We start from the raw sequence: 23,396 nt of genomic DNA, 5'->3' as shown, positions 1-23,396 counted from the left end.
CTGTCAAGATGAGGTCAACTAAGGGATTGCAGAACAGAGGGGGGCAGACTATGCAGAGAGGTGGCATCATCAAAGAGAATATATTTGGAACTACTGGTCAGAGGGATGTGTAAACCACACATAAGCAGGGGCTCTACTGAAGGTAATACCTTGCGTAAGGATAAAAATCAATAAGGTAGCAAGGAAAAAACAGTTTAAATGTGCAAACTTACCTGGGGGTGATATCTGCCAATGTCTGTAAGTAGCTGATGGATGAGGCGCCCTACTAGAGCTCTGGGTGTATCAATCCTTGCAATAAGCTGTGGGATAACCTGCCACGAAAGAGATGAAGTTAAAATATGGGCCTTGCTACAATTAAACAACATTTTAGGACCTATGGACCTAAAAGTAGATAGACATGTCAAACATGAAGTGAATGTATTAAAAACAGCTGTATCAGCAGCATCACTCATGAGAGCATGTGATACATTCAATCAAGGGCATTAGGTTCCTGAAAAAGGGATGGCAACAATAAGAGTAAAACTAAAAAGTCATTTATTTGTACCTGTAACCAAGTGTCAATTTGGATTGTCTTGATCCCTTCAACAAGAGCTTCGTTTACATCGGGCCAATGACCGTAATCAAACCAAAGAGTGAGCACTCTGTAAAAGAAAGTAAGTTCCAACAGCAATCAATGTACAGAAGGTTAAGTCTGTAAATATGTGTGGATATGTGTAAAGCAAAACTCAGCATGCCAAAGAACTTCATCCTTTTTAACTGGGTCATATTTCCCTTGAGTTCTATAAGCAATGTCTAGGTCAGGATGTGGTTGCGCAGTCTGCTGGGAAAGCCACACAAACTGGTTGCTCAGCATTCCTGAATCACAGACTGTCACGTTTTTAGCAAACAGGAGCTGCTGAGCCAGGGGACAAGAGACCAGCCCAGAGTCTGAGCAGACTAGCAGCTGCAGGCAGGGTTGCTGGATGGGTCAGGCATCGTTCGAGGTCAGAGATAGACTGTGCAGGCCCAGAGAGCATCCTCTGTAGCAATCCAGGAGAAAAGGGGCCCCCTGAATTGGCTGGGATGAGAGTAGGACAGCAGAAGCGGTCCTTCTGCATAGGCCCAATGGAGAAATTCTACCGCACAGGGAAGGTGAATTGATTATTTAGCAGGGGCTCACTGGTATGGGATTGCTCTGCACTGCCCAGAGGAGGTCATGGAGAACACGGTCCACTGGCTGGAAAAGAGGAGCCCACTGCATGAGGTTTAGAGGAACAGATTCTCTATAGGGTCTCTTGGGAATGGGGATGAGGGGGGACTTGGTGGGTTGTCATCTTGTACCGAGAGTAAAGGGTTGTGTGGATTGATAAGGGTTTGGGGTCTAATTTATTCCTAGCTAGCATTTAAACATTTAACTACCTGAACAAGGGTGATACATTTGGAACTAATCTGCTTCTTTTTAAGTTTTACAAGTCTCAATAGCAGAAAGTAGAATATGTTTTGCTGGGTGTTAACTTGTGAAGTTACATTGAAAACTATTGTGTGCCAAACTGACCACAGTTCAACCTACTCATATTTGCTACAGTGAGACTCAGCTGCTATTTATATGCCCTGAATGCATATAGTAGTTCCTAAAAGTACCAGTGCTGTAACCTAGACCTTTCAGTGTACAAAAGTGTGCTTTTTAGAATAGTGTTGTGGACAGGAATTTCATAGTTACTGAAATTGCTGGAATTTAGAGTTCTGAAGGAAACGAGAGATTCATAGGGGAGAGCTATTTTAAAACAAATATGGCTGTTTTGGACTATAAAGTAGTGTTGTTCAAAAATAACTACATTTTACTGTTACACATGTTTTCTTAAGTTCACTGGTTAAAATTCGAGCAAAGTCAATTCAATATTGTCCTTAACAAGGAAAACAACTGCATTTATGAAAAGATAAAGATGGATATAATTTATAAACTACATTGGGATTCTTGGCCAATACAGCCATAACAGTTAACTTAGAAGTTTGGCCCCAATGATGTAATGCATAGTAATACTGGGCTGCTTTCTATGTGGGGAAAAATGCCATCCAGTAAAGACTTCAATCCTCAGATGTTTTCTGGCGCTTCTGGACCGCCTCTCAGTTGCCAGGAATTTCCTCCCTTGCTATCAGCATTACAGTCATGCGCCACAGAGATGAAGAGATGAAAAGATGAAAACTCGGGAGGAAATTATACTTCAGAGTAAGTCATTGTACATTGCAGACTTGTTTTGAGTTAAGCCCTCTCCTATTCGACTGATAAGCCTCTAAGGCAGCTTCCGCTGGCAGAAAGGCCCTCTGCAATGAATGTCAAGACTTGTGTCTGATTTTTCAAGTTTCCGCTATTTGTCCTTTGAGCCTATTCATAGAGGCAGCTGTGCTGTCATTGAACACAACAATGCTTATAATAATGTTGTGTGGAGAACCAGCGGAAAAAGTTAAAATAACGGTTGTAATTTCTATTTTCAACTATTTTCATTTTCATGCCCAAAGTCTCTTGTAAACATGTCAGACATTCTATTGCAGAATGCGGTGCTCAAGTCTTTCTTCTCACAAGGGCTGGGTTTCCCACAGTGCAACATCAGCACCCCTCTTCTGCCAGCCTTAGATTCTTTGTTACTATGACCACTATTCCCAGAATTCAGTGCCTGTGCTTCCACTATCACAATGTTTATGGAACACTTTGGTACTTGAACTACAGTTCCCAGAATCCTAAAATCTCTTTTTGCCACTCTTTAATGGGTGCGTTGGTACTTTAACTGCATTTACCAACACATAGCACCAGGCCCAGATTGTGCACTCATACCTGCAGAGAGTCCCTTCCACTTGGCATTGCCCTCATACTACTTCTCTTTCTGTCTCAGGTTTTCCATGGACTTCGAACATGAGTGGTGTCTCTGGTTTCTTACTGCATGGCTCTCCAATTATTAGTCATGTCTTTTAAGCTCTTGCAGGAGCTCATATGACTCTCCTGGTAAGTTTCCATCACCCCTTACTCCTTGTGTAGTGCTCTCTCCTCGACTATCTGCCAACTTCCTGACAAAACCTCCATGGTTCAGAACCCCTCAAACAATTTCAGTTCGCTCATTCAGTCTGTCACATTGGTCCTACCAAACCTAGATTAGACAGCCCCTTTCACTCATCACGTGCAGGTCCCTCTTCCCTACAGGCCTCAGGAACTACAGCCTCTGTATTGCCTCCAACAGATCTCTACTTCTTCTCCCCTCCTGCTATATCACTTCCCCCTTCACATAACTTTCCATGTCTGTGGAGTGCTATGAACTATTCTCACCGGTTTACTGGTGCTCCTTTCCTCATCACTCCTCAGCATTCTCAATCTCTGATCACTAGTTACATGACCGTGGGTAATTGGTAGATTTTCTGCTACCACCAGGGCTTGAAAGCAATACCCAAGTCCCTTATTTATCACGCTGTAGTGGCACTTTGTCACAATTATTTGCGTTTTATTGGGCAATACCAGCATTTCAAGGCCTTGATTTACCAGGTGAGTTGGCGAGGAAGTGTTGCTAAAGAGATTTACCTGAGGCCGCAATAAGCGTCAGTGGCTTAGCCAAGTGTTTAATTTACAACAAAACAGAGAGGGCCTTAGCAACATGAGAAGTCCTCCATTGCTAAGCAGCACTAACAGCCTTCAAAAATACGGTGGGACATATGGGGTTAGAGGGCAGACTGACCACCCCAGAAGGATGACAAGGAGTATCGTAATTTCGAAAACAGATTTGCTACTTCATGTGGAAATTAGACCCTGATTGGAGTAGTCCCAAGAGACAAAAAGCTTTATTTCCCTAACAGACCAGTATAGTATCAAAACCAAATGTCCTGCTCGGTCACTGGTATAGTGTTCCTGTATGTTATGCTTTGTCCTGGACTGCTTTACCAACGTATCTCCCTGATGACTTCCAATCTATGGACTCAGAGACGTGACTAGGGTATGTGCCCCTGAGGCAATCTAAATCCCTTGAGGTCAGTTACTATGCTGGTACTCTCGCTTAAGTGGTGAGGACTACACTTGCTGGTGAGAATATTAGGGTTTATAGTTTGGTGCACTTCTGAAGTACAGATTACACCCCATGTGAGATTCTGTATAGACTCCTTCAGTTGGGAACATTTCCTGTGTGCGAATTAATGGGATCAGAGTTTGGGATATATGGTCATGCATCTGTTGGCCTCAGCGTTATCGTTGCAGCCACTGTGGCAAAAACCAGATAAGAGCATTTTGTGAATACTGCCTGGATTCAGACTTAAATCAGACTTCAATCCTAAATCTATATCTGGAGTTTGCCCAGGAAACTAGAAGCTACTCACCGTAGTGTTTAATGTACTCTTAGTCCATAGTCCCCTTTCCTCCATACTGTATGGGGCGTTCCTTCCAAGGGACGGGAGACGGAACCTTTTTCACCAGAAAAAAACTTCTTCCCCTTTAAAGTTAGAGGCGCGCTGGGGCACGGCCCATGGAGCATTTGCTGCCCTAACTCCGTCCTCCGGCACCACACCTCAGTCCCCACTGACGCGTCGACAATAGATTTAACATTGCCTAATGACACCAGTATTATTAGGGGGGAGGTTGGTGGGACATATGGAGGAAAGGGGACTATGGACTAAGAGTATGTTGGTCACTACGGAGATTAACTTATAATTACTCTTACGTCCCGCCCCCTTTCCTCCATACTTTATGGGCGATTACAACTGACTGATGCCCCAGGGTGGAGAGGAGACCTTCCTTAAGCAAACAGGTTCCTGTGAACCGCCTGTCCGAAAGCCGCATCAGATCTAGAGCCGGCATCCAAACAGTAATGCTTGCAGAAAGTTGAGGGAGAGGCTCAGGTGGCCGCCCTGCTTATGACTTGCCAAGGGACATGGCGCTGCAATGCGATTGCTGTTGTCTTGGCTCTGACTGCATGGGCATGCATGTTGGCCGGGAGTGGCTTGTGCTGGCCCTCGTACGCTTCTTTGATGGCAGAGACCATCCAGCAGGATATGGAAGCCTTTGAGGCCTGATAGCCTGGCCTTGAGCCGCCAAAAGTGACAAACAGGGCGTTCGACTTGCGGAAGCCCTTCGTCCTGTCCAAGTAGAATTTCAGGGCACTCCTGACATCCAGGCAGTGCAGCACTCTCTGTGCTTCGTCCTTGGGATCGGGAAAGAACGTCGGGAGGACTATTTCCTCGTTCAAGGAAAATGCAGATGGAACCTTGGACAGAAATGCCTGGTGCGTCCGCATAACTACCTTGTCCCTGTGAAAGGTGGTAAATGGTTCAGAGGCGACCAGCGCCTGAATCTCGCTGACTCTGCGAGCCGAGGTAAGACCGACTAGTAAGGACGTCTTGATGGTGACCAGCCTAATGTCCACGGATGCCATTGGCTCGAATGGTTTGCGCACCAGGGCGCCCAAGACTATAATCAGGTCCCACATTGGGTGCAGTCCCTTGACGGACGGGTAGAGCCTAGCGAGACCAGTCAGGTGTTTCTTGACAATAGCGTTGGAGGAGGAAAAAATGCCTTCCTCTGAGTTCCTGTAAGCCCCAATGGCTGCAAGGTATGTACGGCAGGTGTCGACCTATACGCCCGAATGAGAGAAGTGGGCCGAAAAGGAGAGCATGTCGACCAGATTGCAGGCCAAAGGGTCAATTCTCTTGGAGTCTGCCCAGTGGCAGAACCTGGTCCATTTGCTCTTGTACTGGGCCCTGGTGGCTTTGCTCCTGGCGCCCTGTAGAATCTCCAGATTGGCCTTTGAGAGGCTAAGGTGCCGAAGCGTTACCTGCTCAGGTACCACGCTGTGAGGGCTAGTTTCCCTGGTGCGAGGTGGATGATCCTGCCCCCCTGCTGCACCAGAAGATGCGCTGGGCCCGTCGGGAGGTGTGTTGGGGGCACCTGCGAGAGGCTGAGGAGCTCCGAAAACCATGGTCTGGCCAGCCACCATGAAGCAATCAGAATGATGAGGAGTCGGTGCGACTCCTTGATCTTTGAAATTACCCTGTGGATCAGGGGAGTGGGCGGAAAGGCTTAGGCCTTCATGCTGGTCCACTGGAGGTGAAATGCGTCGCCCAGAGAGCCGGGGCCCTGACCCTGCCAGGATGCGAACTGGGGGCACTTCTTGTTGTGCCAGGTGGAAAAGAGATCCACTTGGGGGTGACCCCACCTGTTGAAGATCTCCTGAATAACGAGGTTGTTTAGTTGCCCCGCGTAATTGTCTGCTCCCAGCCTGCTGAGCCTGTCCGCCTCCAGGTTGGATTCCCCCGGGAGGTGAACTGCCAAGAGGTACCTTTCGTTTTCCAAGGCCCATTGCCACATGCTGATCGCCAGTCTGCACAGAGGAGGTCATCTGGTGCCTCCCTGCTTGTTGATGTAGTACATGCTGGTCGAGTTGTCTGTCTGGATGAGGACAACCTTGCCCTTGAGAAGTGGTAGGAATGCTCTGAGCGCTAGCCAGATAGCGTTCAGCTCCAACCAATTGATGTGGTATTGCTGCTCCTGTCGAGTCGAGGTGCTGTGGACTGAAAGATCGCCCAGGGTGGCTGCCCAGTCCTCGAGCGAGGAGTCTGTGGTGATGGTGGCCTGCAGAGAAGGCAGCCGGAAGGGCTTGCCCGTACATAGGTTGCAGTCCCTGGACCACCAAGTTAGGCCTGGTTGGAGATCATTTCGGTTTGAGAGTCCCGCTCCTGACTCCATGAGGCCGCGAAGTGCAGCTGAATCCTTCTCATCCTTAGTCTCATGTGCGGGACGGCTAACAGAACCGCCGATAGTAGACCAAGGAGATGTTGATACAAGCAAGCAGAGGTCACCTCTCTGCTGAGGAAGTGGACGGTGGCCCTCTTGATGGCCGAGATCTTGTCTTCCGATGGGAAAACCCTCTCGGAGCACGTGTCCCAAATGAGTCCCAGGAGTGTCAGAGTCTGCGTAGGGAGCAGCTGTGACTTCTTGAGGTTGAGCGAGAAACCCAGGTCATGCAGTGTGTACATAAGGGCATGGGAGGAGTGGTGAACCGCTTCAGGAGATGTAGCCCTGACGTGGCAGTCGTCGAGGTATGGATAGATGTGGAGGCCCTGCGCTCTGAGGAGGGCCGCTACAGCGTTCATGAGTCTGGTAAAGACCCTGGGGGCCGAGTTGAGGCCAAACAGGAGGACCTTGTATTGGAAATGGTAGCCCATGATCCTGAACCGTAGGAAAGAATGATGGGGCTGCCAAATCGGGACGTGTAGGTACGCGTCCTTCAGGTCCAGGGAGCACATCCAGTCTCCCTTGTACAATGTCTCCGCTATAAAAGCTGGCGTAATCATCTTGAATTTATGCAGGGGTAAGGAGAGGTTGAGGGTAGGAAGGTCCAGCACAACTCTCAGGCCGACCTGGTTCTTCTTCTGAAAGGTGAAAATCCTGGAGTAGAAGCCAAAGCCTTGCTGGGAGGCTGGAACTTCAAGTCAAACAACTTTATTCGGCCAAAAAAATGACCATCAAAGTACATCCTACAAAAACATTTCTAAGAATAAGATTGCGGTTCTGATACAGCGTTGCATAAAATCAACCACAGAGTAGACAACAGGGCAGTACGAGCAATCCACCCCCTCCATTGGAAAATATAAGCAGATCTTTAGGTCCAAAATCAGGTCCCACCATCCCCATGCCTCCTCCAACACCCATGGCGCCTCGGGCCTAAGGCAGTCAAATTAGCACCTGAAAGGAGGCTGTTACTAGGGAAGACCCCAGTCTTTACTATGGCAGATCTAACAGGGGTGACAGGGCTGAGGAAAGGGGGCATACTGATTGAAATCCCACTCTTCGATAACTTGCCAGCCCGACCACAACCTCCCCAAACCCTGTGTGCTATACTATGGTCCCAAAAGGTCAATTTAATGCTGTCCAGGGAGTTTTTGCCCATGCTGGTAATTCTGCTGCACCCCGCCAAAGCCTCTCTACGTACAAACGGGCAGCCTCCAGTGGTATTTAGCCAGAATAGGCATTTTTTAAGTAAAGCGTCCCTTGGCTCTGGCTTGTCTGCTCTCAGTTTGGGCACCCCCTGAAGAAAGACTATTGTATGATTGGGATTTCCTGATTCCAGCAACTTGAGTTGAGCCCCCGACTTCCATGGACCATGGGCTTTGGGTTCGATACAGTCGGAGACCATGGGGGCAGAGGCCTGTGCCTGTATTAGGTCAACAGCAGTCCCGTTGGGGGTGGACAAAACCAGAGGGACCTCTACAGGAAGACAATCTGAGGGACCTTCCAAGAGTGAGCACGTATGCCCTTCGTCAGCTGGGGTGTTGATCATGGGCTCCTCCACTTGAACAGTTCCATCTCCCTTCCTTTGAGCCTCTAGCAAAGTGTATAACAGATCCTTGATGATGGCCAGTTCCGCCAGTACTTGGGTACACCCACACCCCCTATGCAAGGGCGCTTCCTCGGTGGGTTGGTCAGAGGTCAATTTGGGCTCATGGTTAATCCCAGCAAGTGTATTGTTTTGGATAGTGACCTCGACCGACCGAGAAGGGGACACACCAAGGGTGGAGCTACCCCCTAAACTAGTAGATGAAAGTATATCGCTCCACGAACTATTGTGCGAGCTATTGTGAGAGCTTGAGGAGGAATTGCCCCTTTGGGCAGTTTGGGCAGTTAGTGTCAGTCTGTCCCCCGCAGCCAAAACAGATAAAATAGGAGAGTCCAGTCGGGGCCCAGAGGGTAAAGCAACCAGACTCTGTGCAGGTAAGGGGAAGGGCTCTACCCTTGGACTATCCAGAAGATGACGGATCTCATTGAGCAGGAAGTGGGTATCCCCAAGATTTGCGGGCGCTGTGGCCTCATGAGTGGTTCCTGGTGCGCAATGTGTTATCAAGGCAGCTAAGGGACCCGCTATCCGATTCCTCTTTAGATGTCTGATTTTCCTCTTGGCGCCGGGAGGGGGGCCCGGGCCGAGCTCAGGTCCAAAAAACACAAGGGGTACAGGGACTGGGGTCCCCCCAGTGGCTTGAGCAAGGTGGTCCGGCAAAAGGACCCAGAGAATTGACTCAGAAATAGGGCAGAAAAGGCGCCAGTAAGGGATTGACACCTAGGTTACCTCCTTTACAGACAGCAAACGGCAGCAGCTTCCATACGGTGAGCAGCGGCTTCAAACTCCAACCTCCCTCTGTTCAGTGTTGGAGTGACATCTCTGCAAGCAAACAAGGAGTGCAACGCTTCCCCTCTGCGGTCCGCGAACACCCCTGCGGGACGCAAACACCCCGCGCCCTTTCCCCGCGTGCTTCACCCGGAGGGCTTGAGAGTCCGGGCGTTTGTAGGGGGGGGCGTGGCCAAAGTACGAAGGCCCTCCTGGGCCAAACAAAGTCCCCCTGCAGGACGCAAACACCTCCACTGCTTGGCTCTCTACGAGCGACCGGATCTCTGCCAAAAGAGTTGCTGTCCCAACCTGTGGGAGTGGAGGGGAGGAGGGGGGAGAGGCTGGGATGGGAAGGCGGTACTCCGTGGATACTACGGATAGGATCCAGGGATCCGCGAAGGTCAGGCACCAGAATTGTGCACGGAGAGCAAGCCTGCCACCCACCGGCAACACGTGGACCTGAAGGGGCGTGTCATGCCTTCTTTCCCTCGGAGGCTGAGGCTGAGGAGGGGGACTGGAAAAAGCCCTTACTCCCCCCCTTTTTGTTGTTTGCGCCGGTTCTGAGACGGCAAGCTGTCCGCTGCCTGGATTTGCGTTCCTGGAAGCTGCAGAACCCTCCATATGTACGACCCTTCTCCGAGCGCTGCTGAGATTGGGTGTATTATTTGGGCGGGGTCTTTGTAAGAATGGATAAAGACTTTGCCGTTTGTGAGCTGTTCTTATTTTTGTCCAGCTCTTCGTCCGTAGAGGAGTGGAAGTGGTCCCCCCCTCGAACGGTAGATCTAGAATGAGCTCCTGTACATCCGGGTGTGATTTGGTTGACCGGAGCCAGGCTGTTCGCCTCATATCCGTGGCAATGCAGATGGCACGTGTTGAGGTATCAATATGCGCCACTGTGGAATCCGTGTGGTCATGCGCCACGAGCTTAGCCTCCGCTAGCCCCGCCTTAAATCGCGATTGGCATTTGGTGGGGAGTTCCAGGAGGAAGTCTGCAATTTCCCGCCATAACCGTTGGTTGACGGCAGCCAGCATGGCATCTGTGTTGGCCTGACGCATGTGCAAGGAGGCATAGGAGTAGATCTTCTTGCCGTAAGCCTCCAAGATCTTCTCCTTCTTGCCTAGCATTGCCGCAGAGGAGGAGGCTGAGGACGACTGAGGCTTGGAATAAAGTGATGCCGCAGCGATCACTGAGGAGTGTGGCTGAGGATGGGTCGAGAGCAAGAGTGTGCCCCCTTCATTTGGCTGTACTTGGCATCCAGGCGTTGGTTGACCGGCTGGACTGAGTGGGGCTTGAGCCAACCCTTCTTGGCCAGGGAGACTACATCGGTTTGCAGTGGAATCCCTGTGTTGGCAGAGGGGCGTCGTTGGCAGAGGGGCGTCTTGTGAGGACTTCAGCCTGAACCCCCTCTGCCGGCTGTTCGACCTCGGGCTGGGGGAGGCCCAGGTACTCCGCCAGGCCAACAAGATGCTCATGAAGGCCCTGGCTGAGGATGGCGTGTCCGGATCCTCCTACTTGTCCATATCTTGCGGATCTGGAGAATCTTGTGGAGGAGGAGGGGTAGATGGTGCCGGAGGCTGGGGTACAGGGACCGCAGCCGGTGGCTGAGGAGGCGGTGGAGGTTGTGGAATCGGCTGTGGAGCCGGAGGAGGCAGCTGCACTGGGGCCTGGGGGCCGATTAAGGAGTCTGTGGTGCCTCTAGTATGGAGGGGAGGAATTCCCGGACTGCGTCCTTGATGATAACCCCATCTAAGGAGACCTCATTAGGCAGAGAAACGTCTTGAAGAGCACACCTCCTCACTGGCCCAAGAGGTGGCAGGGGATACCGACAGGGAAGTGGGGGTCTGCTGGAGCCGCTGCGCACCCTGTCCATATGAACGCACAGGAAAGTTGCCCTGAGCAAATAAAGGGTAGACTGTAGGCCATGTACCTGGTTGCGACCAGTCCCACCTTGACACTCTTTGTTCAACCAAATTTGTGAAATGGCGTGGGACGGGTGCCCCTGTTGGTGCGGTGGCCATTTTGTCAAGCTGCCGGTCACGTGCCTGCGACGTATTGCCCAGCCTGCTGGGCCCGGCCTCGTCCAAGACTCTCGCGTGTGGATAACGAGGCCTACCCTGCACCTCAGGTCTCAACCCGGTAGGTGTGACACCCTCGACACAGGGGTCGGTAGAGTTGTGTTCAGGCGCCCCCTCGGACCTATTGCCGGTATTAGGGCATAGCCCCTCAGACATATTGCCGGTGTTAGGGCGTAACCCCCCGGCCACTGTGCCTGTAAAGGGCGTAGCCCCTCGAGTGTAGACCCGGTACAAGAACCTCTCGGTCCCTCGACACTGCGCCCGGGAGTATCTGAGGACCCCTCGACCCGAAGGCTGGTAGCTGTAGCAGCCTCGGTGCACGTGCAGGTAGAAGGACCTGGCGGGTCCCTCCCGCGCGGGAGAGTCCCTAGGAAGGAGTCTGCCTTGCGGGGTGCGCTGGAAAATATAGGCTCTACCTTGGGCCTGCGTCGATGCTTCACGTAGTTCTGAGATCCTCTGGAGGCGACCTCTGGAAGAGCTCCCTCCACCTGGCTAGTCTGTTCTTCAGCGCCTTTGAGGACAGCGAGTCACACGCCGAACATGATTGCCAACCGTGGTCTGGGCCAAGGCAACGTAGGCAGAGGGCGTGGGGTCTGAAGTTGGGAAGAGCCCGTTGCAGGATGGACACCTGCTGAACCCTGTAGAAGTCGACATGTGCCACGGAGGAGCGTAACGCCTGAGGACCGAGTACCTGAATGATAGAAAAGACAAAAAAGACAAAGAGAAGAAGTATCCGCGAGTGGAATTACATGGCCGAGGCCAAACCGAGGAGCTCTGGTGAATTTGGTCTTTTCCCGTCGACGCGGAAAAGGGGACTGAGGTGCGGCGCCGGAGGGCAGAGTCAGAGCAGCGCATGCTCCCTGGCCCCTGACTCGGCGCGACTCTAAATTTAAAGGGGAAGAAGGTTTTTTCTGGTGAAAAAGGTCCTGTCTCCCGTCCCTCCATACAGTATGGAGGAATGGGGACGGGACGTAAGAGTAGTAGCCAGAGAAACTTGAATGTTGCAGTGCCTTGAGACTGAAAGTCCCATCCTGCAGCGCTTGGACAGGGCCCTGGGAATTTTGTATTGCCCTCAAAACATTTGACCTAACATGTTCTTTGATGAGTCCCAGTCAGAAAGCTTCTACTCTATCTATGTCACTGTTATAAACAATAATAAAGTTTGGGTTCTGATCTTGACCCAGGAGAATGATTGCCTTCTCCTAGATGTATAGTGTCCCAAAGACGCCACATTTTCTCAAAGTATAAGTTCCATTAAAGTGTCAGGCTTTTCATAACCCGCAAAAAAAGGGTTCTACAGGATCCTCGTGGGGCTAGGAGAAGGACGCCCTTCTCCTAGCTGGTTCTCCAATGTTCCTTATAGTTTTCAGCAAAACGTGTAATTGCTTTAAGGAGGTTTCCACGTATCCAACTTGCTTTATACTCTTTATCCTGCCCCCACTGGGACAACGAAGATGCTCCCAGAATCCCTCTCTACTCTCCTGCACTACACTCTTGTGGAACTGTTTAGGGAATTGTGCTACAAAGTGATTCACTATTCCATCTGCTACTTCATGGCTCACAGTCTTACATCTTCCTGGCCCCCTCTTGGACTTGTACTTGTTCCTGTTACCTTCTCTCAGGGAACTCCTCACTGGCTTTCGGCAGGGATTGCAGGTCCACTCTCTCTACTTCAGTTTCTTTTTTAACGCTACTTCAGCAGCCTGCTTCTCTCCATGGCCAATTACTGCTGGCAGTCTCGGCGCAGTTGTTGGACCCCTCAGGCCACCCACGCCAGGTCACGCCACTATCACAGTCTCTTGTACTCTATGCTCATTTGTCTAAGTGGCTCCGCTGTAGGCTACGGTAGGTGGTCTGTGCACTGTTGCCGGACCCGATAGTCCACCCATTACAGGTCGAGCCACCACTTTTCCATCTCTTTTCCCAACCGACTCGTCGGACGCTTCTCGGTCATCCAGCTGTTTGTCTCCTGAACTTTGGAGACGTGCCTTACTGCATTCTCCTGAGGGGAAAGTTCAGCCTTATGGGCTTAGTTGCAAGCCCTCGCTCGCTGGGTTCTCCTTTTGGATGTACAACAGCTCTCAGCATACCAGAGCCACACAGGTCACTGCGGGAAGAAGACGACAAAGAACCCAGTCCTCATTTGCTGTTCAGTTTAAATATCGTGGACGGCCGAAGCATAACGGCAGTCCAATTGTCAGCAGCTGATCGAGCATTCCTCCCGCTTGATTGTAGCATCTCTGTACCTATGACATCAAGGTGGTTTGATATTTTACAATAACGCATAGTTTTGGACGGGAGCTTTTGTGTAGAATATTCGGGCATTAACATCAGCCTCTGGGGTTGGGGGTTTCAATGGGCTGTGTCTTCCAATCCTGTCCTTATCCCCAAGAGAGGAGTCTCTCTCCATGAGATCCTCCTGCATGTTATCACCCTTAGGGGGACTATTGGTTAGCAGACTCCCCTCCCTAGCCTTCAGGGAAAGGGGGTCCCTCCTGGGGAGAAGTGGCGCTTTATGAAGGATTGTCACAGGTCATGGGTACTATGTGCCTGAGAGAACAAGTGCTGCATTTCCCAAAGCACGGTAGGATTGTCTGTGAATAGTTTTGGGAATTCAAACTGAAATCCACACATGAAAGATAACCTGGGAAGAGGTCTGTGAAAATTGGAAATGGTAGCCAGCAGTGGTTGGTTAAGATTGTAAAACATTGAATGAATGCAGCCCTGTGATTGGGAGATGAATAGCCCACATGGAAGCCAACAGTAGACATCTGCAGGTTGTTGCATCACAGGATTCCTCATGAAGCACAGGGGAAGACGTCTACACATAGAGGAATCATGAGGAAGCTCAGCTAATGACTGGACACTTTAAAAACATCTTTTTAAAGCAGAAAAGAAAAGGATCAAAACCAGCTCTACAAACAAATGTAAACATATGCATTTTGCCCATGCAACAATGCTATTTTAAATTTATTTTTTAGTTTGTTTTGGTTTAAACAAAAGAAAATTAAACCTTTACAAATCATTTTCTTCAAAACATCAACATTTCCTTCAAGACAATAATCAAAAGAAGAAAACAGACAACTCAATAGACAAGAATTCCAGATTTCCATAGTCCAGATTGGAGACACATTTAGAAAAAGCACTCACTCGTTCACGTTTGATAGTTTCCCATTCCTGCAATAGACGTTTCAAAATTTCTTTAACTAAGATGTTTTTACAGAAACGGCAGGGAATATGCTTTCTTTTTTCACCTTGTCTAATTTCCAGTATCTCACCAGTTACTAGTACATTAAATCGAAATCTTAGGTAGACAATGCAGAAGATGTGGTTGGGAAACTTACGTAAATATAGTTCTGGAGTTCCCATGAGTTTCCCATAGGGGACAAGATGATGGTAAATTTTAGAGGCACTTAGGCTTTCCATGGTTTGTAACCAGTCATGGAGTTGTAATAATCGCTTGGTTCTGATGGGGTTTAGGGTTAATCCAATTTCTTCAATAGCTTTCAGGTAGTCAATTTGTAAGGTTAGAAGCGAATGGGATTCCGAGCATCCCCTTTTTAGTTTTACCCCGAGGTCAGCATAAAGATTGTTATTGGCAGCCGTCATCAGCTTTCGATACAGTACCAGTCTTCTCCATTGAGTCACACTCTAGAGGCAGAAGACCCAACTCAAATTGCAGTGCATTTAGTGGCACACATTTAGGGAGATAGTATATAACCTTACGCCAGATTTTACTTTCCAACTTCCTCAAATAAATAGGCGAGTGGTGCGGCAGGATTTCAAGTACATAGATAAGTTTTGGCAGAACTTTCAACTTCTAAAATCTTGTTAGGGAGAATTCTCCTATAAGGCTAATTTCCCAAACCTAGTGAGTCCCCCAGCAGCTTTGCTGGATTTTTGGGGTTTGTTTTTTTCTCCTGAAATACTTCTCTTCCCAGATCCTCTAGGAGTTCCAGTCCCAAAAGACCCCGGATGCCTAAAGAGATTGTGGGTATGTATGAACCTAAGTTGGATTTGTTGGATTGGTTGGCTATGTTTGAGTATAATCATGGGCCACAGGACATCACAGGGAATCAGTTGCTTCCTTGGTTGTTCTTTAGGCTCCCCTCTGCTGCATCTGATGTGGTAATGGAGTGGGGGAGGTGGATAGGATGTGCTATGAATGTGTGAAGCTAGCTTTAATAGCTAGATTTGGGAAGACCCCTTCCCAGTACCTTAAGAGGTTTAGGACCCTCAAAAAGAATGATGGTACCCTTGGGCTACCTGAGTGAATGAAAGTTTGAAGAACTTAGAGGGATGGATTAAGGGTTACAGAGTGAACACTTATGAGGGAATGAGAAATCTTGTGATGTTGGAGTCAATTTATTATGCCTGTTCTCCTGAGCTCAGACAGCACTTAGCTGATTCAAAGGAAATAGATCCTAGAAAGCTAGCTATGGCTGCTGACTTGTGGGTGGCCAACAGGGATACTCACAAGGATTCAGGGGTCACTCAGAAAAAGGATGAGGGCAAGCAGCCACCAAAAGGGAACCAAGAGATTTCTAATACCTCCCATACCAAAGAGGGCCACAAACCACAAAATAACCAGGGTAAGCCACAAGGGAAACCCCATCAGGCTAGTGTACCTTCTGGGCCCAAACCAGAAGGAGGTCAGAACAAGCCACCATTCCAGAGAGCATTTGGAAAATGCTATCTCTGTGGGGCAACTGACCACATCAACGGAGATCCCAGATGTAAGGGTAAACATGCAGAGATCAGCACAGTCTCCTTAGCCTTCACTCCTGAGGAAGAAGTACAAGTGGCTAGTGCTCACTTTGAAGTCTTTGCTGAAGAACCTTTGGGTCTTCAAGCAAGTGTATCCTTAGAGCCTATGGGTCTGGTTAGCAACCAGAATAGGAAAATCTATGACTCCCTACCAGCAAACTCTAAAATATATTACTTGGACAGTGTTCCTGTCAATGGCCAGGATACTCCTGCCAGGAGAGAGACTGGGGCTAGCAGAACAGTAGTGGATGAAAGCTTTTTCAAACCTGAGGATGTGGCTAAGGCACCCAAAGATCCCACTAGAAATTCTGGAGGCCCTGTCCAGATGGTTCCTATTATACCAGCCCTCATTCAGTGTAATAACATGATAGTGAGGATTCCTGCCAGTGTTAAGACAGAGGTGCCTGGGAGAGTCCTGTTGGGGAATGACCTAAGAACTTTAGGAGTAGTGTCCAGTACCCCCAGGCTTCCCGGTATGGAGCAACAGAACCTAACCAAATTGGCTAGAGAGGCCACCTTAAGGGACCACTCTAAGCCTGTGGGAATCTTTACTGAGAACTCCACTACAAGCCCTGGTGTTAGTAAGTTGACCTCTAACCCAGGCACATTTCAGGCTAAAATTCTAGGGAAATGGGAGCCCGAACCAAGCTCCATCATTGATGCCTCAGTTTTAGAGTCTCTGACTCCCCCTGCTTGGTGGATAGACCAACTGGACCCCTACCTAGGCCTAAGAGAACTGGTAATTCTCAATGCTGGTGGAAATGGTGGAAAACCAGAAAAGAAAAGTCTAAGGTCAAAAACCTTCAGACTGTTGGACCTTCTACTGAAGACTCCAACTCACATCCTAGTATTGGGAGTGAAACTCCTAAAGTAGGTGAGGTAAGATCTAAGAGGAATGGAAATCAGGTACCTTGCCTAAACCCAACCCCTCCAACCAAGAGGCCTGAGATCCAACCTTCTCCCAACAGAGAGGTGGTGAGGAACCTTGGAGGCCCCTCTAGATCTAAAGGAATCCTTTATAAGGCCCCCTTGAAAAAGCCTAACACAGGTTCAGATGTTGTACCAACTTCTGAGGGACTGGTCAACCAGATCCCCTATAGATTTAACAACGAAGATGTCCCTCAAAGGGTTTGTAGGTCATATAGCTTACAAAGGAAAACCTTTGATTTTTCCATTGAACACAAGTCAAGGTGTCACCACCAAAATGCTGATGGTCTCTCTAGGGTGTTTGTAACCAACTAGAGGTATGAGATTCATCCAGGAGTGGATTCAATCCTCCTGTCCCTTAGTCTTGGGGGGGGCGAGTGTTAGGGAGAATTCTCTTATAAGGCTAATTTCCCAAACCTAGTGAGTCCCCCAGCAACTTTGCTGGATTTTTGGGGTTTGTTTTTTTCTCCTGCTAAGAGTGAGACTCTTTTCCTCCCACTCTTAGGCATGATTTGAGGTATGTCTTTGACTTTTTGTGTGCTTATGGGCTATGGGGTCTTTTACTCCATAGGGTATCATCTGTTTTTCTTGTGTGTTACACAGTACCCTCAGTGCAGTAACACAGGGGTGTCATAGTGACTCCCAAACATAGACTCCATACCCTGGGACTGACTACTGTCTCCCAGGGCATGTAAAGTCACCATTGACTTTACTAGTCCCAAATTGTGAACAGTACCAGTACAAACCATCATATTGTGGAAGTACTGGAAGGGGTTAATTTGATTGCCCCTGGGTCTGTTTTCAAGGGGGCACTGTCCAGTCCCCCCTTGTCGAGTTTCTGGCTGGTGGCCGTGGTTACCACGGAAAATATTCCACCAGAATATTTCCTATGGGATTTTCCCATTGATTTTAAACGCACCACTTTTTGGTACAATGTTAAAGATACCGCTGATTTATTTATTTAATATTAAATCAATGGTGGGGTCTTTTTGCTAGAACTCTTTTCTAAAATGGCGTTCGTGTCCGTCTCTGTAACTCCAACCAAGGTCGGGCCCTTTGTTCCACTTTTTGGCAGGCTTCTCCACAGAAGTCCTCCAAATGGTGCCACTCTGTTGGGTTCCACAGGATGTGTGGGGAGGGGAATTGGCACCCTAGACTGCATTGCCTTAGCAACCCAAGTCGCACTCTATTCTGATTGGCCCAGTGGTGAGCCGCCCGGCTCACCACTTAGCATGTTTGAGTGACAGCTAGGCTGTTGAATGGGGGTTTTTCTGCATAAAAGCAGGGCTTTTGGGACTGGAACTTCAGAAGTCGCCACAGGACCTAAGAATCCGAAGAGGGAAGAAGCTGAGCCATCTGCAACGACGACACCACCGGTGGAGTCCTGCTGCAACAAACTCACCACTTTCCCAACGACAAGAGAAGATCTTCTGCTGGACGAGTCTTCTTCCTCTGAGCTGGTGGGATCAACCAGTTCGCCCCTTTCGCCTTCCAAAGGCGTCTCTTGGTCGAATCGCCTGTGCCAAGCACCCCGGTGGCCAGATAGCCAAGCGTCACCACTTTGACTGCGAATAAAAGGAACGCACCTTTTAACCGACAAACTCCGCGGCTGGTTTCAACCCTGTGCAGTGCAACGACTCCAAGTTTCCTCCTCGACGAGACCCTCTCTTCCCTGGTCGAAACAACGAACTGCAACCACTGCCAGGAACAACTGCCACCGCTGGAGCTTCCTCTCTCTTTAAGGTACTGTGTTCTGCCTGTCCTCCCTTTCTTCGGTCTGCCCAAGGTGACCCTTAAATCATTGGCTTTCCAACTGGGTTGGCCCCAGATCTTCTAACTTTACTTCGTGAATCACTCCAACCTCTTTTGAACATTCTGCAAAGACTTTTAGTGCATTTTAAACTGTGTGATCTTGGGCACATTTCGCTTTGCTCCATTTAAAGTGAGCCTGGCCTATGAACTTTGGCTCTACAGTATATACTGTCTTTACTCCCTTGCTTTGAACTTCTAAAAGTGTTGGGACCTGTTTTATTTCTATGCTCTGCCTTTTTCTCTCCCTTTAACTTAACTATTGGAGTGCCATCTAGGCTACGCGCTCACATCTGTTTTAACAAATAGTGGTGTGTTAACTCTGACTTGTCTAATAGTTATCAAGGGAGGTGTGTATACTTTACCTGACTGTGTTTTAACTTGTTTTTGATTTAGAGTGCTAGTGTATTGCCTAAAGTGTGTTTTAAATAAATAATTATATACTTTTGATACAAAGCTCTGGTCAGTGTTTGTTTGCTCTACTGTGTTTTTAGCCCTATTGTGTATAATCTATATACTGCCCTACTCTTCTTGAGAGAGGTCTGACTGCTCAGCCACAGCTACCAGGTAAATCTGGGTGGTGCAGACTGCTACCAATTGGGTTTACTGCTTACTCCTGTAGTGTTAATCTTTTTGCAGTGTTCCCCAAGGGAACTGCACAGGATTCTGCCTAACAAATCTTAATAGAGGAATCAGAGTATTTACAGTATTTGTGGGCAATTTTTTGCATCTGCGAAATGAGGTTAGGTAGCCTGTCCAGAATGTAGTTCCAATACAGAGATTTTTTATTTGAGTCAAAAGTGTTGGTGCAAATAGACAACCTTGACAAAGGCCATTTGCAGTTTTTATTGGAATCGTAATTTGTCCCTGGGCCTCATTACGACCCAGGCGGTAAGGGGTTAACAGCGCCGTAAAAGGTGTCGGCGCCGTTAAACCCTTACCGCCTAATTACAAGGTCCCTTTGTGGGTCCTGACCTTTAAGGCCGGTTTTACCAGCCGTTAAGGAAGGAACCCGCAAAGGGACTTTCGAGGTAATTACGGTACCGCACTTTGCGGTACTGTAATTACCGCCTTCCCCATTCCCATTGAGCCCTATGGGGGCAGAAATGGGGAAGGGCCAATGGTGAATGGGGAATTACCGCCCCGCCAACCTTGGAATGGGCCGGTAATTCCGCCATTCACCATGGCGAAGTTGGTAAGTGCCATGGTTACCGCCTGGGTCGTAATGAGGCCCCCAAGTCGGTGAGAATGTGAGGGGAGTCTGCTATTGTACTATGTGTTTAAGAATCAGACCCGCAATATCTTTGATTCCGCGTCCATTATGGCTATCGGGCGATAGTTGGCACAAAGCCACCCATCTCCCTTTTTATAGTTTGGAACAATATACAATATATTACAGGACGCAGTAATAGTTTGAGTAATTTTTATGTCTGGAAATAGGAAAAAGAGCCCTTTGGCCTAGGTCTCTGGATTGGCCTTTAAGACCACTTTGGCAAGCCCATTAGGGCCGCGAGCTCTTGATGAACTAGAAGATTGTATCTGATTTTCGATATCCAGAATATCCAAATTACAGTCCCATGGATGAGTTTTTACTAAATTTAGGGGTTAAGGCATTATAGATCTAGCTTCGTATAAGGAAGAGAAATGGCCAACCCATGTGTTTTCTAGAATGCAATTTGACTGAGTTACAATCTGAGGGGTTTCCAGGATTAAGGACCAGAATTGATGTCCAGAGCTCTCTTTTAAAGATATCAGCATTGCTTCATTGTCCGCTTGAAGCAGATTTACTTTATGATTCTTTAGCCAGTTTTTCTTTTTCTTTTTTATCAATGCAATTATTTCTTATTTTATTGACCAATCTATGTTAGTATTCTGAACCCTTCTGATAATTCGGTTTGTCCTAGATTTCAGTGACCTAACTAATGGATCATATACATGAGTACGAGACACATAAGGAGGGAATTTACATGATTCTATAATAAAAAGGTCAAGCAGTGATTTCAAGTATTTAGGGAATATTTCAATGCGAAACAAGCGCTGTCTCTTGTTCCACGGGTTAGTATGATGTTCATGTACAAAAGTTGCAGTTAGCTTGTTCACGTTGCCTTGGTTCCATAGAATTCGATTTCCTCTAGGATTTACTATGGTATCTTTAACCATTTCCCCTGATTCTGAGTGCTTGCAATCCCACATGATAGAAGTTTCCAAAAATGTGTGATCAATAAATTGTGAGTCAACTGCTTCAAATCTCACACATGCATCCAACATTTTTTTTTACATGAATACGTGATCTATGCAGGACATATTAGATTGATTAGTCCATGTGTAGACTTCAGACGATGAATTAAACAAGGAGTTTACATTAAAAAGACCCCAGTTCTTAAAGAGATTATACCAAATTAGGCCGTGGGTAAGTTTTCTTTTTTTGCAATAGCGTACTCCATTAAAAGCGAGTCCCGAGTTTAAATTTTAAGGAGTAATGGGGCCCAAATTTTTAGTCAGACCCAAGCCAGGCTTAATTTCTGCATTAAGATCTCCTGACAATATTACATGTAAACACTTGTATTTTATCATCATTGCGGCCAAAGAGCTATTTATCTGGTAAACCAGGTTTCCAAGGTCTGCAACAGGATTCCAATAGATATTCATAATTAGGAAGTATGAAAGAACATTCTCAATAACTATTTCCAACACCACCAACATGGCTCCCGGTATTATGTCAAAGGATTCACATATTATGGAACTTATCGTATTTTTAATTGCAATCAGAAGGCCATCCGTTGGTCTCCCTCTAGGTCCTTTTTTAGCAAGTTGGCATCTTCACTCAAAGCCACCCAGATGCATAGGTGAAGTCATCCAGGATTGCTAGATGCATAGAATTTCAAAGGAGGAAAGTTTCTCACACAGTTCCCTTGAGACCTGGAAGTTGGAGTGACCTCTAGAGTTCCACGAAAGAATGTTCCAAGGAGATTTTAGGAGTGTGGGGTTAAAGTGTGTATTGTAATGCCTTTATTTTGGATTTAGATTCTCTGAGAGAAAGGGCTAGCCATCTCAAGCTATGCTCGTCCTCTTCCCGAAACCTAGCACTAGCAATGTTCTTTTCCTTGATCTCTTGGTCTTCTATTTAGGGCTTATTATACATCTCATCTTCCCTCCATGAGTGATGTACCCCAGGGGCAAAGATCATTATGTCACACCCCATGCGCTGGAATTGTTCGGTTTAACCAAGCATAGCATCAAATATCTTTTTAGAATTGAGAACTAATCTCACATGGCCAAATCTTGTAGGGTGGACAAAATCCACCAATTTGAGGTCTGCCGAGGAGATTAGTCTCAAGGAGGGGATTTCATTCAACAGGGACAAGACACGGGCGCGATTTAGGGAGTGGGGCCCTCCAATGTCACAAAGATTGTATAAGAGAATGCTGGGAAAATCTGGATAGGTGATTTTGCGCCATTCTATATTGAGCAGGTCACTGTCTCTTATATGTTTGGGTGGCATAAAGCCATCAGCAATTGGGTTTTCCCCTCCTCCTGTGCTGCCTCCCTTGAAGAGTGGCTCTGATCCCAGTTTCCTACGTCTTCTTCCTTTTTGCTAACTCCCTTATATTGCCCTGATCACAGTTTCCTGTGTCATCTTCCTTGATCCTGACACCAGGTAGACCGTTAGTTAGCACTAACCTATTACCTGCGCCATTCCAATCCCTCTCTCCTTGAATTCTCGGGGGAAAGGACAAGGTGCTTTGCGTGGAGTGTGTACCATTCGTAAAGTCAGTAGGTATTTGAAGGCCTGACAACAAATCCTGCATTGTTGATTTTATCGGATTTGTAATTTCCTTAGTGTTTAGTTCAATTACTGGATCGGGGACAGACAATTCCGTTGTTGGAGCAGTCTCTAATGTTGTCATGGCAGAAGATAAAGTAGAAGATGAACACAAAATTTGGGAACTTTCTGCTTTTGGGTTAAGACGAGAAGTCAGATGGGAGCTTGGAGGTATTCGCAGACTCCCAGATGCTAAGTTAGGTTGTTGCAGAGGCGTAGGGCAAGTAGAAATACCTAAAGCTGGGTTTACAGAAGGTCCCGGCAGCAGTTGTCTTGAAATGGTAGGATTAATCAAGTGTGAGTTTAAAGATACTCGAGGACTCCCAGATGCTAGATTGGTTGGTTGCAAAGGCAGAGGAGCAGTAACAGTGTTTAAAGGGTTTGTGATAAATCCCGGCAATGGTTATCTTGTGGTAGTCTTTTCTGTGAATTATGTAAAATGAACTATGCTGAGCTTGTTTACTTTTTATTAGGTTCAATGGTTTTCGCCACACCTTGGGGTAGAGTGCCTTTCACCACTTCTTGGTGTACCTTGTATTATAACAGCTCGGTCTAGAGAAAAAACCCACATTCTTGAAGGAATTAAAGTTTGATTGCAGGAAGGCCTCTAAAGAAACCATCCATAGAGTAAAACAGTACTTAGAAGTCCTCTTCATTGTCCACCATCCAATACAGCCCTGACAGGAAAATGTCATGTCCCTTGTAATCGCACAGCGCTACAATGGCCCTCATTACGACCCTGGCGTTAAGGGATTACGAGTAATCCCTTAACGCCTCATTACGAGGTCCCTTTGCGGGTCCCGACCTTAACGGCTGGTCTGTACCGGCCGTTAAGGTAAGGACCCGCAAAGGGACCTTGAAGGTGATTATGGTACCGCATTTTGTGG

General features: G+C 47.8%; 1 protein-coding gene across 4 annotated transcripts in view; it reads right to left on the bottom strand.

Annotated features, from left to right (window-relative positions):
* The window catches only part of MTOR (mechanistic target of rapamycin kinase), a 2,476,747-nt gene that overhangs the window by 837,795 nt on the left and 1,615,556 nt on the right, over positions 1 to 23,396 (bottom strand). For all 4 annotated transcript variants that reach the window (XM_069609933.1, XM_069609934.1, XM_069609936.1 and 1 more), the window contains 2 exons: positions 545 to 641; positions 213 to 311 (listed from right to left, as the gene is read on the bottom strand). In XM_069609933.1, the coding sequence (XP_069466034.1) occupies positions 213 to 311; positions 545 to 641 (196 nt within the window). The remainder of the gene's footprint in view (positions 1 to 212; positions 312 to 544; positions 642 to 23,396) is intronic.

This window comes from Ambystoma mexicanum, chromosome 8 (assembly GCF_040938575.1).
Source record: "Ambystoma mexicanum isolate Mex_15411 chromosome 8, UKY_AmexF1_1, whole genome shotgun sequence".
NCBI lineage: Eukaryota > Metazoa > Chordata > Amphibia > Caudata > Ambystomatidae > Ambystoma > Ambystoma mexicanum.
The sequence above is the reverse complement of the archived record's forward strand: the minus strand, read 5'-3'. Positions and strand labels throughout refer to the sequence as shown.